This window comes from Chlorocebus sabaeus, chromosome 11 (genome assembly GCF_047675955.1).
Source record: "Chlorocebus sabaeus isolate Y175 chromosome 11, mChlSab1.0.hap1, whole genome shotgun sequence".
NCBI lineage: Eukaryota > Metazoa > Chordata > Mammalia > Primates > Cercopithecidae > Chlorocebus > Chlorocebus sabaeus.
In genome coordinates, this window is record NC_132914.1 from 104057238 (window position 1) to 104074814 (window position 17577).

A 17577-nucleotide genomic window follows, 5' to 3' on the forward strand; every position below is an offset into this window, starting at 1 on the left:
AATGAAGTCATTCTTTTTGCGTCTTACATGTCTTTTGTGCTATATTCCTCATTAGTCTTAAGTTTCTTCTCTCTTTCCACTTTTTTTTTTTTGAGGTAAAAAAGATGCCATAAAGCCAAAATAGACTAAAGTCAGTACAATTCAGGGAACATTTACTAAGCAGCTACTCTGTGCAAGGCATCGTGCTAGGAAGCTGAGGAAGATTCAGAGGAGAATGTGACAGTCTCTGCCTTTGGAAAACTCAAATTCTAGTGGAAGAAATGACTGGAATCTAGTCTAAAATACAAGGTAGAAGGAAATAATGACAAAATGAGGTCTATGTTGAACTGTAAGCACCCAGGAAAAGGAGTAGTTCATTCTGTCTGGATGATTCAGGGACTGTTTCACAGGAAAGCTAGCATTTGTGCTGATCCTAGAATTTTGATGTATTTAATCGAAAAATGGAAAAATGACCATTCATTCCAGGTGGAGAGAAATTTAATCTTGTTCATAAGTCTTGGATAGTCACATACTACTTATTTCTTCTAAAGAGCTCAGGTGGTTTTATCATTATTTGATTAGTATGTTATCAGATTTATCATTGGGGAAAGCAAGTACCAAAGAATTGCCCAAAGCATTTCCAAGCTAATAACTGATGAAACTGCATTTCCTTTTAACAGTTTATAAAACACTTTCACATACATTCTCTTTCTAGTTTCATTTTAAAAAAGTGAGACTAGACCTTCATTTTCCAGAACTCAAGACCTTTGCTCTGTCCACTGTGCTACTGTGTCTGTCTGTTATAGTGAGTGTTTGCCAGAACCCTTCCTAATCACCCTGTCGGCATTGTACTATTGGTTAGTTCCCTCCCTTTCACTCTAGGACGTTCTGCATTCAAACAAGTCTTTATTGTGCTAAGAGTGTACCATAGCTTTGTCTGATTAACTTTCCTTCTCAAAAATGAAATGGTTTTCTCCTGCACCTGAATTGAAAGGCATGTGAGTAAAGGATAGGGTTGGAGGTGATGTGGCCAATGAATGGACACTAGACACTTCCTTTTTTCCATCCATAGGAGAGCAGATGTGAAGGACCTGCACCAGGATGGTGGTTAGCAACAGTGGCCCGTGCCAAAGCACTTACCAAAGTGATGATGACTAAGGTTGGTCATGCCAGGTACTGTTACTGAGCCTGGTGTAGGGTATAGCTGTTATTCACTACCAAAATTATAAAACCACCAATGTAAAAGTTAAACTTACATTTCTCTTTTGCCTCCATGCTGGACATAGCTGCTGCCTCAAAGAGCTCACCACCTTAGCAGCTTTCTCTCAGCTAGATCTCCAGAGATATTGGAGAGATTAGTGCTCAGATATTTTCTTCCCATTGAATACGAACTGACTTGAGTATTCCAAGTGATTTTTTTTTTAGTATAAGGATTATATTTGTGATAGATGTAGATAAGGGGATTGGCAGTGCACCTAGAGGTCTAAAGAGTTGGAAAAGAATCTGAACCCTATAAATCCCATCATGTCTAGCTAGTACAGTGCCTTGTATCCTGTGGTTTCCACAGTATGTGATGATGAAATAATGAAAATAGCTGATCCCCAAATTTGAAGGGCAGTTTTTAGCTTTAAAATACTTACATGGTTTAAGACTTTAAAGTATACTTTGTCAGTTCTATTTTTTGGCCAGATGTCATAAAATTCAGGGCTAGAAAGGAATTCCAGAAAGTACTTTGAGCCATGACTGGCTTATTTAAATATTGGGGTCCATAATTCCTTTAATATAGAATGATAATGGTAATATTTATCAAATATAAACATGTAAGGCCTGAGGTGTGAAATTATAGAAAGCGTGATTTGACATTTTTAATGTGGGGGCAGAGATGGAAAAGCGGATGAAATTTGCCTGCCCCTTCACCTCCTCTTTCCTTCCCTGACTTCGGAAAAAATAAGCCCCTGCAACTCAAGCAGGAGATCTGAATGGGAATTGTGTAGTTAAAGCAAGCCCACTGTGCCTAATACAATTTCATTTGCCTTAGCTATCGCACACAACTTGTGTATAATAATGGTGCCTCGTCTAGAAAAGAGAGAGCATTGACTGGCTTAAGCTTAAACTAACCAAGGGAAATAATATTTCAAGTTACAGTTTTGTTTTGACTTCTCTAATCCCCTTTAGTTTCTAAATTGGAACCAGAGCTAATTAATCCTCTATTCAACCTTATCCCATCACTGTCTAACAAGATACATTGCCTTTTTGCTTATATATTCTGCCATCAAAATTTATGTTTTAAAATTTATATAAAGATAATTATTCTACCATTTCTTCCTTTTCTTACTCCTTAGCCAATAAGTGTTTTGTTTTGTTTTGTTTTGTTTTTGCCAGTCATTGTGTACTATTTGGAACATGACTTTTAAAATAAATGCAGGCACTAGATGTAAGATTAGTTCCCTTTAATCAAAAGATTATTTTTAAACTAAGGCTGAGATAGGTAGTTTATAACCAAAAAATAACATAGTTTTTTCTTATGAATAAGTTATTTTACTCTCCTTACAAAAATATCAACGACTGTGATTACACCTACCTTTGTGATAAGTTAGTCAAGAAAATGCTTTTCAGATACATTTCATACACATGTTCTAATTTTTAGAGCATTATAAGATCTATTATAGATAGGAAAATATAAAAATCTTGTTTTCATCAGAAAATTCTTTAGATCTACCCTGTCCAGTCTGGTAACCACAGCTATATATGACGTTAGTCCAAATTGGGATGTCCTATCACTGTAAAATACTCACTAGATTTCAGAGACTTAGCACAAAAAAAGGAAAATATCTCATTTTTTAAATATGGATTACATATGGAAATGATAATATTTTTGATAGATTGGGTTAAATAAAATATTAATTTTACCTATTCTTTTTCAATGTGGCTACTAGAACATTTAAGAGTACATATATTTGGCTTACATTGTGGCTTACGTTATATTTTTATTAGACAGTGCTGTTCTACCTCATTAAAATACACTGTAAGGTTGCTTGGAAATTGAATTAAGAGGACTTGGATCCAGCTAAATTAATATATCCTTAAGGTGTCAGGGGAGGATTAATTTGAGAAGCTTGATATTATCTATCCTTAGGTTACATAGGACCTTTCCAGTGGCTAGACACCTCTAAGTAGGATGCCATCCTACCTTTGTGTTGCCTATTTGTAGTCATTGTTCTTCAGATCTGTAGTGGGAATAACTACTTTGAGCTCTTGGTTAAAGTACTGTCTGAAATGGGTTTTGACTAGTAGAGGAACATCAAATAAGAATCATCTCCACTGGCTGTTTGCTCTTAGTTCTCCTCATTCTTTAACTTTTAAGTCTTCCTTATTGGGAAGAGCATTAAGAACTTCTGTTTCTACCTCTTTATTCAACAGTGTCAGTTGGCATGCTGACCTCTTATTAATATTTATTTTGTTAATTTGGACAACAGAGTAGAAAAATTCTGTAAATTACCAAGAAATAATTTTTTAAACCACTTAAAGATAAAACTGAACTTTGTTCTTCTAGTACTATACCTGATCTCTTTTTCTCTGTATTTTCTTAACCATGCTGTTTACTGTGAGGTGGGTGCCAGATTTTTAGAAGCTTTGCATGTGATCTAACAGAAATGTGAACAGTGATTAAAAAAAAAAAAACCAACTAATATTTATATAGTGCTTTAAGGTTTAAAAAATGCTTCCGTATACATTATCTCCATTGATTATTAAAACAGCCCTGTGAATTAAATAGCATCAGGTATTTTTTTAAGGATTAAATGCACCAAAGATTAAGTGACTAACCCAAGTCCAGTTCTCAGTCTTGAGACTCCAGATTGTGTGCTATTGTGAGAAATTACCAACAGCTCTCAAAAGTTGTCTGATTATTTTTAAGTAAGACATTCTAAATTTTAAATAAATGAAAAACACAAAAGACAGATAATAAGCATATTTACCTTAGAAGAGAACTGAGATTTAGAGGACACGCATTACTGCTTTTTCATTCCATAGTTGAGCTCTTCGTAGGTATCAGGTCAAATGCTAAATAAATAGCTCATATTTTAAAACACAAAAAGCAAAGCTTTATAAAGGAAACAAGTAAAATTTCTATGATTCTATGTTAATACAAGGTTTTTAAATTGTTTTTTAAAAGAGAATGATTATGGCTCTTCTGACAAATTTTCATACATGTGATCACATTAATAAAACCTAACTTAAAAAAGGCTTCCCTATGGGACTATTTACCAAAGTTGTTCAACCCGCAGCCCAGGGCGCTTTTGAATGCGGCCCAACACAAGTTAATAAACTTTCTTAAAACATTATGAGATGTTTTTGCAATTTTTTTAAGCTCATCAGCCATCATTAGTGTTAAGTGTATTTTATGTGGCCCAAGACAGTTCTTCTTCCAATGTGACCCGGGAAAGCCAAAAGACTGGACACCCCTGGTTTAGACAATTCCCAATTACCTTTATAAAGTGGAAAGACATAGTGATGTGGGGACCGTACGCCATATCCATTTGCCTTGGGTAACAATATTTTTATGTTGCATATTTTACTTTCCCAGTTGTACCCAATCCCAAAGCACAGTGATGAGGGCTGAGGGAAGGATCTCTGAATCCTTTCATAGATGTAGCCTAGACCTCAAATTTGCTATGGAAAAGCTACCATACCAGTCATTCCTACTGAGTCAGTGGCTTAGTGAAAGATCAGTATAACCAGTCAGCCCTGGGAAGTCATTAGATGAGAGATGAAGGATCCAGGTTCAAGCCTAAAGGACACTTTTACAGTATCTAACTGAACATGTTAACCAGTCCAAAGGTTATAATATTATTGTTGTGAGAAAAAAAGAGGTGAAAACATTTATAAGAATATCACAAGTTATTGGGAAACCCGTTATACTTCAGTGGATTATGAACTATTCCAGTGATGCTGAAATCTTGATATAAGATGCACTCCCAGACTTTAAAAGAACTAGAGAGCTTCCTTCTCAGGGCTATCACAGGCTCCATCCATTTTAACAGGCATTTTTTGAAAAGCTCTATGTTAATTAAAATGCTTTATTTATATACTAATTTATCATCCCGTCTTTCAAATGTGAAAAGGAATTAAATATGAAATGGCTAATTTAAAATGTCAGGATTCTTTATTTTCCAAGTCAACCTTACATTAAGAGCAGGAATCCTGTGCCTAAGAAATGGTTCCCAATTATCCGGTCTTGGGTTTTGTTATACATTGTACAGAAGTCAACAAAACAAGTATGTAACAGAACCTGCCTAAATAGCAGCCGCCCTCATTAAAAACAGAGAATTAATCAGGGGGTGATTGAAGGAAGCAATGCCTCATATGTTTCCCCCCCTTTTCTTCTTTTCTAATCATAGAACAAAATATGTTACATAAAAGGATCGGAACTATTATGCAGTACTCAATTAGAGGGAGGTGAATAGGTCTCTAACATGCTGTTTTATCAAAAGAGCAGACTGGTGTTTGCATGACTGTTGTTTCATTACAGACCCTGTCATTAATTCCATGTGTCAATACTGCCCTGTAGTACACAGAGCAGACAAGAAAGAAGAGCCCTTGAAAACAAGGGAATGATTTTTGAGTCGTTATCAAGCTAAGTGGCAAGCGGGAAGCTGAAACTCGTATAGGTAAATTCGAAGGGACTCTTGGGAGATCTGCAAGTGGGAAACAAGAATGCATTTTACCAACTGCTTAATTATGTCCTGTTTTTCAACAAGTACACTTGAATTGAATGTTTTGTTTGTATTGCACAAAAACATGTGCTGTGGGCAAGAGTATTCTCTTGCTTTCAGGTCAAGTAAGGTGTTTTATACACATACACGTCTGACCTATTCTATAATGTGCGATTGGGTATGTTAGTATCTGAACCCCAATTTTGCACTGTCATTTTTGGGGGAAAGAGTCGTATAGGAACCAGAAGCCCTAAAAAGCAGAACCTTCTCTAAGGTTCTGAGAAGTCATATAAGCCCAGGCATCCCAGAGTATACCATACTTATAGGGAAATGGTGGCTCAGGAAAATGTTAAAATATATCTGGAAAAAAAACCAGACCAGAATATTTTAAATATGGTGTAAATTCCGTATCTCCCATCCCTAGCTCTTTAAGAAATTATTTTTTTGGTTTCCATTAGCAGTCCCAAGGGTTAGGCTGGGGCAAAATAGGGTTTCCTTTCTTGGACGTGCTTTATCTGTGTCCTCTTGCCTGGCCAAGCCTTTGTAGATTATGGTTCCTTATCGTTTAGTAAGATCAAATTTCTAAATGATGTTTCGTTCCAGTTGAACATTCTTGGAGGCTTATCTCTTCCCTGGCCAGATGCCTGATCAGATGAGAAGCCCGCCATGATACTGTCACAGTGCCTAGAATGGGCTCTTTATCCAGTAGACATCACTGTACTTTTTGATACGAGGGCAGTCTTAACTTGTGTTAAGGCCTGTGTGTAGCATTGAAGGTAAGTATGAAGGAGTTGTTGCTATGTGAATATCTTAATCCTGATACACATGTCAATATACAGTATCTCCGTTTTGCCATGATATACATATATCTGACACATAGCCATCCTTTTTAGATAGGACCTTCATAATTTAGGACCAGTAACTCTTTATGAAATGGCCTGTTTATTGAGGGCCATGATTGAATTTGGATCCTTTTTTGTAGCACTTGCCATTGCTTTGGTTTCCCTTTGTAATCATTTTAATCATATGCTGGTAGTCTTGCAGAAAGGGCTTTGGTCTCGGTGTATGTCTGTGACAATTTGGTAGGATGCTGTGTTTGACTCTTAGGTTTAGAATATCTGCATTAGAAACAAAGGCTTAGTAATAATGAGTTTGAGTATCTTTAAAAACCTAGCAGCTTTTTAAATAGATCAAAATTATTTTATAGCCCAACACTTAGCCTCTTGAAATTAGTGTAGAATATTGGGGATCATCTTGTCCAACCACTCACTTTATAGATGGGGAGACTCAAGCCCAGAGAGGCAAGTGACCTGCCCAAGGACACCTAGCAAGTCAGTGGAACATCTGAGACCAGAATCTAGTTCCTCCGATGCCCCATATGGAAGAAGCCTAGTCTATACCAGTTAATGGTTGGGAATTCCAGGCTGTCTGGTGAAATGGGGGCTTGACTTCTGCTGAACTGTCAGAATACCTGATGATATTAATTCATCAGGAAAATAATTACAGTTAAAATAACATGAAAATGACTCCTGACAAATGGTCTCCACTTATGCCATGTTTATTGAGCACCTGCTGTGTGCTGTGTTCTGTACTAGATACTGGCAAATCACAGCCTGAGAAGACATGGACTCTGCCCTCAAGTTGCTCACAGTCTAGTAGAGAACAAGAAATCTCTGGAAAGCATTATACAGAATTTCCTGTGGAATGTTAATTCTGTTTCTAACCCTGTAAATCTTGGTGATGAATGTGACTCTGTACCCAGAGATTTAGCTTTTTTCTTCATGGTTTAGTCATTAGGAGTCCCATTAGACACCATACCTTTTCTCTTCAGGAAAATGAAAGATAATATCAAGCACAACTAAATTTAACTCACAAACACTTATTGAGGATCTGCTATCTGCAAGGCACTGTGCTAGACACATAGGGATATGAAAATTGAGTAAAGTATAAACATTCTCTTTTTAAAATATCAGAGCAGTAGTATTTCATAGCTTTCCAGCTTTGTAATGACAGTTATTTTTAATATCCTTAGAAGTGGGGGGCAAGGGGGCGCTCTTGAAATAGAAAACAAGAATACCTTTGTACTCAAGTCCAGACTTGTCAGCCTAGGATTCAAGGTCTCCATTCAAATCCTCTTTTATACCTCATCTCTTTTGAGTTTTGTTTTGTTTTTTTTTCCTTTATCTCAGCCGAGCCAGCCTGCTTGCCAGTCCCTGCACACAACTAACTCTTGCTTCTGTGCCTCTGCTTGACTAATTCTTCTGCTTCTGGGATGCCTTTCTCCCTGTGAATCCATGTCCATCACTGCCATTACAGTCTGGCCTCTGAGTCCACCTACTGCAAGGAGCCTGTGGTCAGCATCCCTGTCTCCTCCTGTGTCCCTCCCACATGTGCATAGTCCATACGACTGGTGAAGGAATATTTCTGTGGTGTTCATTAAAGCTTCCCATTCTTTGTCCACATCTTGCTGATCTAGATACAACAGATTGCAAATGAAATAGTCCAAGATTATAAATTAAACCCAACCAGGTCATTTATCAAGCCTTTTAGGAGTGAGTCTCTGTATCAAATATTTCATTTTGATATTTGTGGGCCGCTAGTTGGAAGGATAGAGGAAGAAGATGAGAAAAGTTAGGATGGGGGTATGAGAAATAAACCTGGGGTCAATTAGAACAAACAGTCACACATCTGTAAATGATCCTCTCCTTCTACTCCCAGACAGGACAAGAAATCTCCTTTAAAACCAATTTCAGATACAGTAAGGGTATACTGACAAATTTTAAAGCTTAAAGAAAGCAGGGCTCTGCCTGTTAATCATCTCAAGCTTGTTGATCTGCTGTTCTGTAATTCTTTCAATATTGTTTAATGTGTGTGTGTTTTATCTTCTGAACTGACTAAAAGCTTCTTGAGGACAGGGACCATGTCTTTTATTTGCCTCTGCATATTCTTCCCCCACTTAATCCCTAACCAGCATGGGAAAACCTTCTGTAAGCACCTGAGGGACAGGAACGGCAATTTGTGGATTCTAACTACATTCCAGCTTAATGTTACACTACACACTTTGTATGTATAGTAGCCCTTTGCCCTCATCACAACTTAGTGTGAGGTACGTGTTCCTGTCCTAATTCGACAGATAAGGAAATTGGAATTCAGTGAGTTCATGTTCTTACAGCTAGTGACTGATCGATCCAGAATTAGAGCACAGATCCATCTGACTCCAAAACCTGTATGTGCTATTCACTATACCACAATAATAACAACAAACATTTGTCCTTTACAATTCACAAGTCTTTGGTCTACATTATTATTATTATTATTATTATTATTATTATTACTACCACTACTTACATCTTCACTAGTCAGTAGGTGCAGCCAGGATTATCACGACCCCCATTTCACTGGTAGGGAAACTGAGACTTGGAAGCTTGCCCAAGATCACACAGCTGGTAAGTGGAGGAGAATCAGGACTTCAGACAGACTTCCTGACTCCAGATCTTTTTTTTCTTTCCATGACATCACATTGCTGCCTTAATTCATTTGCACAGTGCATGATTGTATGGCCATTGTTCACTGACGCCTTTCCTACAGAGAGTAGAGCCATGTGGAGAAGAAAATAATTCATACCTTCAGAGAAGCTTCCATTTTAGTGGGGGTTGATACAAAGCACCCAGAAAGTAAATCTTGAGAAGAATAGTTCACAAGTAAGAATTAAAATATGGGCCCATTGTTCCATAATGAAATCCTATAATTTGGCCATAAAACTAATTTAATGTTTTTAATTATTTCCGTAATTGGATTAGGGAGCAGGGATAAAGCTGATAGACTTACTTGAAAATATTCTTCCTGGGTTTAGATGTGAAAGTGCTAGATACTTCATACAAGTTAGTAGCTAGCCCCAGAATCATCTTTTTATCAAAGAGATGCAGTAGCGTTAGTCTCAGGAGTGATGGTATATCCACCCAGCAGTTTATCACTTGATAGAATCTCTCCAGTCCCATCTGCCAGTCGTACTTTTACCTGTCCCTACCCTTCGGTCCCTACCCCCCCCTGAGTTTACCAACCCCTTCAAACCCTCAGTGTTTCATTCCCAGCAGGTTCTCCCTCTTCTCCTTTTGCGTCAGTTGTTAATATGTAGTATCCAACATCACAAAGTCCTTTAGCACAATCAGTTAGAACCAGGAATTTGTTTAAAATACAGATATCTGATTGATGTCAGTGCTAGAGAGAAGTTGTAATGGAAACATTGTTTCTAGCTGTCCACTGAACATTCCTACCTGGTTGTCATGTAGGCACCTAAAGCTCTTCAGGTCCTAAAATATATCAGCATCTCCCCACCAAATCTCCATCTGCTATGTCCTGGTCCCATTGAATAGAGTCACCATCCACTTGGTCATCTGAGCTGAAACAACAGGAACTCTCTACTTACTACTCTCCTTCTCCAACCCCTTTTCCTCCCAGTGAGTGGTGAGATCTACCTCAGAAATGTTGCCTTTTCTTCCCACAACCTCAGACTTAATCCAGCTCTCTGTCTCCTCCCCCACACACTATTATGATGACTCCCCCAATGACTTGTCTATCTGCCACTAATTCCAAAGTGTCTATCATGCTGCTGCCAGAGATATTTTCTTATAAAACAAACGTAATCAAACACTCTTTACAGAGTGAAATCTAAGCTCCTTATTTTGGCATTTAAGACGTTTTTTACTATTGCATCCCAGACTACCCTTGCAGGCTTACCTTCTGCCCCTCCTTCATTGAACCTCACCATTCCCCAAACACTGGGCCTTTTCCCGGCTTATGAGACCCCAGAGATACAAAAGATGAGCTGACACAATCCAAAAAGGTCTAAAAGATACAGAATCACACACGTCAGTGGGACCATTCGGAGCTCTTTACAGTCTCCTTTATCTGAAACGCTCTGTGCCCGTCTGCCTAGTACAGGGCCACTTACTGACACCTCATTTGGCAGTGCCCTCCCCAGGCAGCCTGCTCAGTGCTTCATCTCAGGAGCTGCCACACTTCTTTGTTCATAATTCTCTTACAGCATTTACCTCATTCTGCTCGAAATGACTTTTGCATATATTTGCTCCTCAAAGGCAGCAGCTGTACCTGGTCTTCCTTTCTTCCCAGTATATGACATAGTTCCTGTCACATAGTCATTGAACAGGTGTTGAAGACGTGAACTCAGTGTGCTCCTCCACTGCAGTTAGGGCGATTAATCCAGATGCGGTGGGCTGCAAAGATCACTGGACTGGGATTCAGGAGACCCATGTCCCAGGTCCAGCTCTACAACTAGATATGTGACCTTGGATAAGTCATTCAGTCTCCTTTATTAAAGAAGGGGGTTGGACTTAATGATCTCTAAGACCCCTTCCAACTTTAAGTTCTATGATTCTGACCCCATTTCTTGGATTGGGAAACACATTTCCTCCCTCATAATGTTCAGGAGCCTCAACTTAGCCTGTCAGACGTTCACATTTCCCAAACAAAGTTTTCAAACACTTCGAAGTTGTCTATTGGAGCTAGCCAGAGCTCTTCATTAGGCTCCTGTTTTCTTATCCATTGACCACTGAGCTGTTCTCACTCCTCCCCAGGAGGCTTCACTGTGTCTGTAACACCGTTACACTACTGTGTGACTGCCCCTTCCCAGGAGGGAACCCTTTCTCCTGGCCTAAGGGACAACTGTGAGGAGGGAGTCATTTCCCTTCCATGCAAATCTCAGCAACATTCTAGCTGCTGCCATGTGGGTTTTTGGTTATGGACATGTTTTTGGGGGGTGATGCCCATTTCTGTGATAAATAAGTTTTAAGCAGGCCACTCCTAAGTACACTGCTGACCTTTTTAGGGATGGGAGGACTGGAGTTAGCAACTCAACAGGTACATTCACCATAATCTCCATGTAATAAATAAGAGCCTATGAAAAGATTAAATAAATCTTTCCTAATGCTTTTTGATTGGCTTAATCAATAATTAATCATCTTTAGATGAGGCTGTAACTTGTGGAGTAGATATAATTGGATTAGCTGAAAAGCAGCCATTGGGGAGCTTTGAAGAGATTAAAATGGCTGTCAATCCCATAATTAAACTGCCACAAACAAAAGCAATGGTGTTTTTTAAAAAGGAAGAGGAGGAGGAGGAAAGAAAGAGTGAAAGAGAGAGAGAGGAGGAAAGAGAGAGTGAAAGAGAGAGAGAGAGAAGGAAAGAAAAGTCGGGGAGAGAGTTGGGGAAGGCCAACTAATTTGAAATGAATCAACAAGTACTTATGTATCACTTAGAAATTGAGGCAAAATCAAAACCGATAGATTTATTCCATTGAATGAAGTGAATGCATATCAAATCAGCCATTTAATTGTATGCTCCAACCACTGAGGCAGGTGAAATTTTGGTAGCTTCAACTTCTCTAAAACAAAACCAATCCACAAACGGAAAAAAAAGAAAAGTTAATTATTCAAAACAGAAGAGACCTGCTCCTTGTCCTGAGCCCATTGAGACCTTGACTTTTCATACTTTTAATTGGCTTAGTAGGTTTGGCCTGTGTGAATGAAGTCTTTTATCTCCTCTTTTTCTTTCCATGCCCCTTTCATCTTTCCTATTACAAACACACAGAGAGAGCTCAAGGGAAAATACTTTGGTTTTTAAAGACTTTTCTTTTTAAAAGGTTGTGGATTTGGGCGGGGGGGAGGGGTGTGTGTGTGATGCTGGTGAATACTTTTTTTCTCTCTCTCTTTTATCTCTTTTTCTAGAGAGGAGTTGCTTAAACCAATGGGACTAAAACCTGATGGGACAATAACGCCTTTGGAGGAAGCACTCAACCAGTATTCTGTCATCGAAGAGACCAGCTCTGACACAGACTAAAAGCATCACCTGCTCAACTCTCAATATTGCTTTATCAGCATCTTTTCTCTGTAGCTCCAGGGGAATCTTTTCTCTAAAACATTTATGCCCTTGCTTTGGCTAGAAACACATTAACTGGTTTACTCATTGAGAATCCAGCATATTTAAGAGGTGACCCTGTGTTTTTTGCGATATTGAGGCATTCATACAGAGCTGCAGTTAGACAGGGTTACAGGGGCTAGAAGCAGAAAAAAAATTCCATTTCATCAGGATGGAATTGAAGGATTTTATTCTACAAAGCGGCCCTGGTTGAATCTGGCAATTCTTTTTGCCAAGCTTCTTAGCAGAAGATTTAGCCATGTCCTTCCCCTCACTTGTGTGAGTGGCCCCTTCTGAATCTCTCCAGCAGCCAGAGGCACATGAGAAACAGAATGAGCTGGTAAATAAAGCCTTGGGCAAGCGACTTCTTAGATCAGAACTCACCAAATGGAAGCCTAGCAGCTGCTCCATAAACCTAGCCCCATTCTTCATATCAATTTTGTATAAATATATGGAAACACACACACAGCCTCAGACTTACAAACTGATTATACTCTAAGTTTGTATGTCACTTAGCTAAAACTTCAGAATACATTTCTCCCTATAAAGAGTTATAAATGATGGTTTAGTTCTCAGGCAGCTACAAATGCCTATTTATTCCCTAATGTACCTGAACACTAGTACCACAGAACTGAACCACCATCTGTATCAGTGCATGGGGAGTGTGCATTCTGAGGTCTAACCCGGGGTGCCAGGAACACACACATCCTCCATCCCAGCAGAGAGAATGGGGACTCCCTGAGTAATGGGAGTTCTTTCGTGGCCTCTGCTTGGGGTGGGGGAGTCAGCAGCACCCATTTGTACATATAGGTCATTCATACATCACGTTTTAAATTGGGAACTGTGTGTGTGCTGGTGTGTGTGTGTGTTCTACGTTTCTACCATATGTGATCAGTTTAATAGTAACTTTATTTATTTAAGAAAAAGAAACACAATTAGTTACTGTTAAACTGATAAAGGCTGTTTATTTTTACTTTCAGAATTGGTCCTATGGAGAAGGAGAAAGTGAGTCATGCACTAGACAGTGGGCCTAGCTCATCAGCGGCTAAAGTTGAAAAGGGGTTGGTTTCCTGTATATATATGTATGTATATACACACGTACATACATTCATATATATACATATATACATAATGTGCTTAACCACTGCCTTTTAAAACTTTAAATAAAACATTGGGGTTGATTCAATTTGGCCATCTGTGTGTGTTTCTTTATAGATACATGGGCTAAACAATACTATTTCACAGTTTATGCTTTTTAAAGTGCTTTTACATCCATTGTCCCACTTCTAATAGCCTTTTTAAGGACAGGTAAAGTACATGGAGTATTATGAAAAGGTCATTTATCCAGAAGTAACCTCTCTGGCAAAGCAAAAAACTTGGGAATTGAGTTGTAAAAGGCCTTTCAGCTGCCAGAAGGATGTCACAAAGCTTCTTGCGACTTACTTGTGGGAGAGATCTTCACGAATATCACTCTTAGACTCTGAACTGAAATTTGCATATGCTTCCAATATGTTTTATTAGCTGGCTTTGAAGCTCACAAAAAATGGCAAAGAAAGAGGCTGCTAGATTGAAGGCAGGCATACTGAAAGAAGAAAAAGGCCAACTGAAAACTAGATAGATGAGAAGAATAAAACTTCAAGACGTAGTAAATCTGGGACTATCTCCTTACCAAAGGATACTCTAGTTGGCCCCGAAAATGTGTGTATTAACAATATGGCCCATAGACTAAATCTCATATTGGTGACCCTGAGTTTTTTTAAAAGAAGAAATTAAATCCAGAATGCTTTATAAAAGGCTAGGAAGAAGGCAATACATGTTAGAATTTCATCCAAAATATTTGAGGAGAGGTGAGTGACCCAGGTTTTAACCAACAGCAAAAGAAATGGGCAATTCATAATTTTAGATTAAGTGAAAAAAAGTTTAGAAAAAATTCAAGTATTTTTGTTATTTCATTCTACAAATGCATTTTTAAAGTATTTTTATAATTTCTATAATCAAATAGCTTTGGCATGCATGTCAGCTTAACTAACTGAAGATGTGTTTAATGAAATGCCATCTTACCAGCTTTCTTTATGCAGAGTAAGTGTTTGAACAGTCCTGTTTCAGTAGCTGTGCTCTTCTGCTTTCAGTGAATTCTGTTTCATTTTGCATTTCTCTGCATTGGGCACTAAGCTTTGTTTTTAAAAAGAGAGAATTTGCGGGGAAGAAGATGAGTGTCTTCATCTGGCACACGGAAAAAGAACTAATATCTGTTAAGTGCTTACTACGTGCTGGGCTTTTTATGTATGTTATCTCGTGTAACCTCACCTTATCGCATATGAAAGATCCTCTCCAGAAAGCTTGTGAAAGTTACCCCACATCACAGCAAGGAAGAGTCCAACTCTGGTGGCCTGATTCCCAGCACCGCTCCTTCCTTTTCCCCACAGCACACCTGGGCCCACACTGTGCCTCCTTCGGGCTCTGAAATGCTGGGAACAGAGTGGGGTGAGGAGGGTGGTCATTCTCAGCCCATTTTAAGCAATAACTATTTCAACAGAACTAGTTTAAAGAAGTTTTTAAGCAGGGAAGTGACCTGGAGTGGAAGTATGAGTGGGAAACTTGTGTGGTCAGCACTGGATTTCCAATGAAGATCTGGAATGCCTTAGGATAGGCCGGGGACCAAGGCTGCAGACTGGCCCCTCTGCCCACAACTCTCCTGACCTTGGAAGCAGGGTGCAGAGGTGTGCGTCCTAAAATAAAGCACTGGAGCTGCTGCCACAGAGGAACCATCACCAGACATTGTAACCCTTTCGGATGCCCAGTAGTCCTGGGAGGCAGGCAGGGCAGGTGTTATTATCTCTCCTTAATAAATGAGGACACAGACTGAGGCAGTACTAGTGACTCTAAACACCCCCTTAGTGCCACATCAGTCTCGCCACCTCCCAGGACTAGGTGTCACCTGTCTTGACCTCTTCCCCTCTGATTATAAAAGTAATATATGTTCATTGTGGAAAGTTTGGAAAATGCAGAAAATTAATAATTTACCCCAAATCCCACCAAACTGAGATCATCACTGTTAATGTTTTAGTGTATTTCCTTCCTGTATTTTTTCTATGCATATATAATTTATTTTACTACAAGATTGGGATCATGCTGTATTTACAGATTTGTATCCTGCTTTCTTTAACATATTGTGAGCATTTTCCCATGTCAATAAATATTCTTCAAAAAGTAATGGCTATATGATATTCCATTATGTGAATTGTGGCAGACGCTGCTACTTTCCTTCCCAATATTCTTTCTAACAGAAGACGACATGACCACCACGCCCATCGGAAAAAAAAAATTTAAAAAGGTGGTGCCTGCTGGCTTTCTAGAAGGCAGCGTGAGTTGTTAGTGCTGAAGAGCAGCAGGAACTAGGGGTGGCACCAGGAGGAGCAGACTTGCTCTGCCACACAGCACCAGTCTCACGGAAACCTCAGCAGCACAAGTCAGAACAGTTAGAGTAAGTGCCCAGAGAACTAGTTTTTGTCAAGAAGAGTTATTTGAAGGGAGCAAGGGTGCCAGGTGACTTAGAAAAGTGCATTTAAAAAAAGACATCAACCATATTTAGTCAGTTATTGGCATTAATTTTTTTTGGAGATATTCACTGCAGTTTCAGAAGTGGAGAGCACACAGGGATGGGGAGTGATGTGTGAGTCAGGAAAAGCAAAGTAACACGTGTCAATAGTGTGATAAGCACAATATGGAGAACAAAGTGTTCAAGGAACAAATTACAGGTGAGGAAGGGAGGTATTTGTAGCAACTATGAGAAGGTTTAAGGAGAGGGAGAGGTTTCTAGAGAAGACTTTAAAGTGATGTGACTCTGATGCACTGTGTTGAGTCTCTGCACCAGGTCTAAGAAACATCAAAGAGTATCAGAGCAGCCTTTCTTAAAGCACAGGGGACTGGAGATAGTGAAGCCTACATGCCCTGAATTGTAGACAATGAACCTACTCTCCCGTGCGTCTAGAACGGTGTAAGCGATGTAACATTCTGAGAACTGAGAAAATAGTCACTCCAGTCGCTTTCTGTGTTCTGTGGTCCAGATGAACCCTGGTTGAGAAAGGCTGTTCTAAGAGAAAAGATCAAAATTATTCTCCAAGGCTTCTGGAGTCAGATTTGCATTTTCTTTTAGTGCAGCACAGTGAAGATCCTAAGCCCCACCCTGCAGCGATATCCAGATCTCAGAGACCTCTACCTTTTCTGCACTGAACTTCACAATAAGAGCTGCAAATATTTGTTGAGCAATCACTGTGCCACACACTTGAAGTTAGACTGTGCACTAACATGCACTAATATGCACAGTCTAACTTCGTAACAATCTTGAGAAGTAAGCACTGTTATAATAGCTTCCATCCACTTTTCAGACATAAAGGTGTTAAGCACTGTGTGCAAGCACACAGCCCTCTCTATTTGCTTATCAGTTGATACACATAGCAAAATTTGAACTCAAGCCTGATGCCAGAGTCTGTATAAATACTATGGGACCATATAAATACTATGGGAAAAACAGAATCGGGAAAGCAACACATTTTTCTTACTTCATTTCCATATCTCACACATTTCTTATCTAGCTCCCATTTGGGAACTAGTCTCAAACCTATCCTCCCCAGCACACCAATCCATATCAATTTCTTCAATTAACATTGATCGAGCATTGACTATGTCCCGGGTACTCGTCAGTGTGCTGGGGTGTACAAACATAACTGAAAGGTCCTGTCCCCTAAGTGCCCACAGTGTACGAAGTCCAGAACCAGAGTCTGTGCTAAGTGTTACAGGATGCCGGGCTGAGGGGTGGCTAATGCTGGCCAGGAGGATCGCAGGGGTGAGTAACAAAGTTCTGTCGGTAACATACACGTTTTCCATCTACTAGAAAAAGGCTGTTGCTACCAAAGAACTGGGTCAAACCCAAGCTCCTGGGCAAAAGGTT

General features: G+C 39.2%; 1 protein-coding gene across 10 annotated transcripts in view; it reads left to right on the plus strand.

Moving 5' to 3' along the window:
* The window catches only part of RIC8B (RIC8 guanine nucleotide exchange factor B), a 115647-nt gene extending 100799 nt beyond the window's left edge, over positions 1-14848 (plus strand). For 6 of the 10 annotated variants that reach the window (XM_008004533.3, XM_008004538.3, XM_008004534.3 and 3 more), the window contains one exon: positions 12437-14848. In XM_008004533.3, the coding sequence (XP_008002724.1) occupies positions 12437-12548 (112 nt within the window). In that variant the 3' untranslated portion in view covers positions 12549-14848. Of the gene's footprint in view, positions 1-1051; positions 1153-5509; positions 5649-6296; positions 6470-12436 lie in introns of all 10 variants that reach the window. The other 4 variants (XR_499392.3, XR_012094585.1, XR_005239872.2 and 1 more) reach the window with 4 other exon arrangements.
* The last annotated feature ends 2729 nt before the right edge of the window (positions 14849-17577 follow it).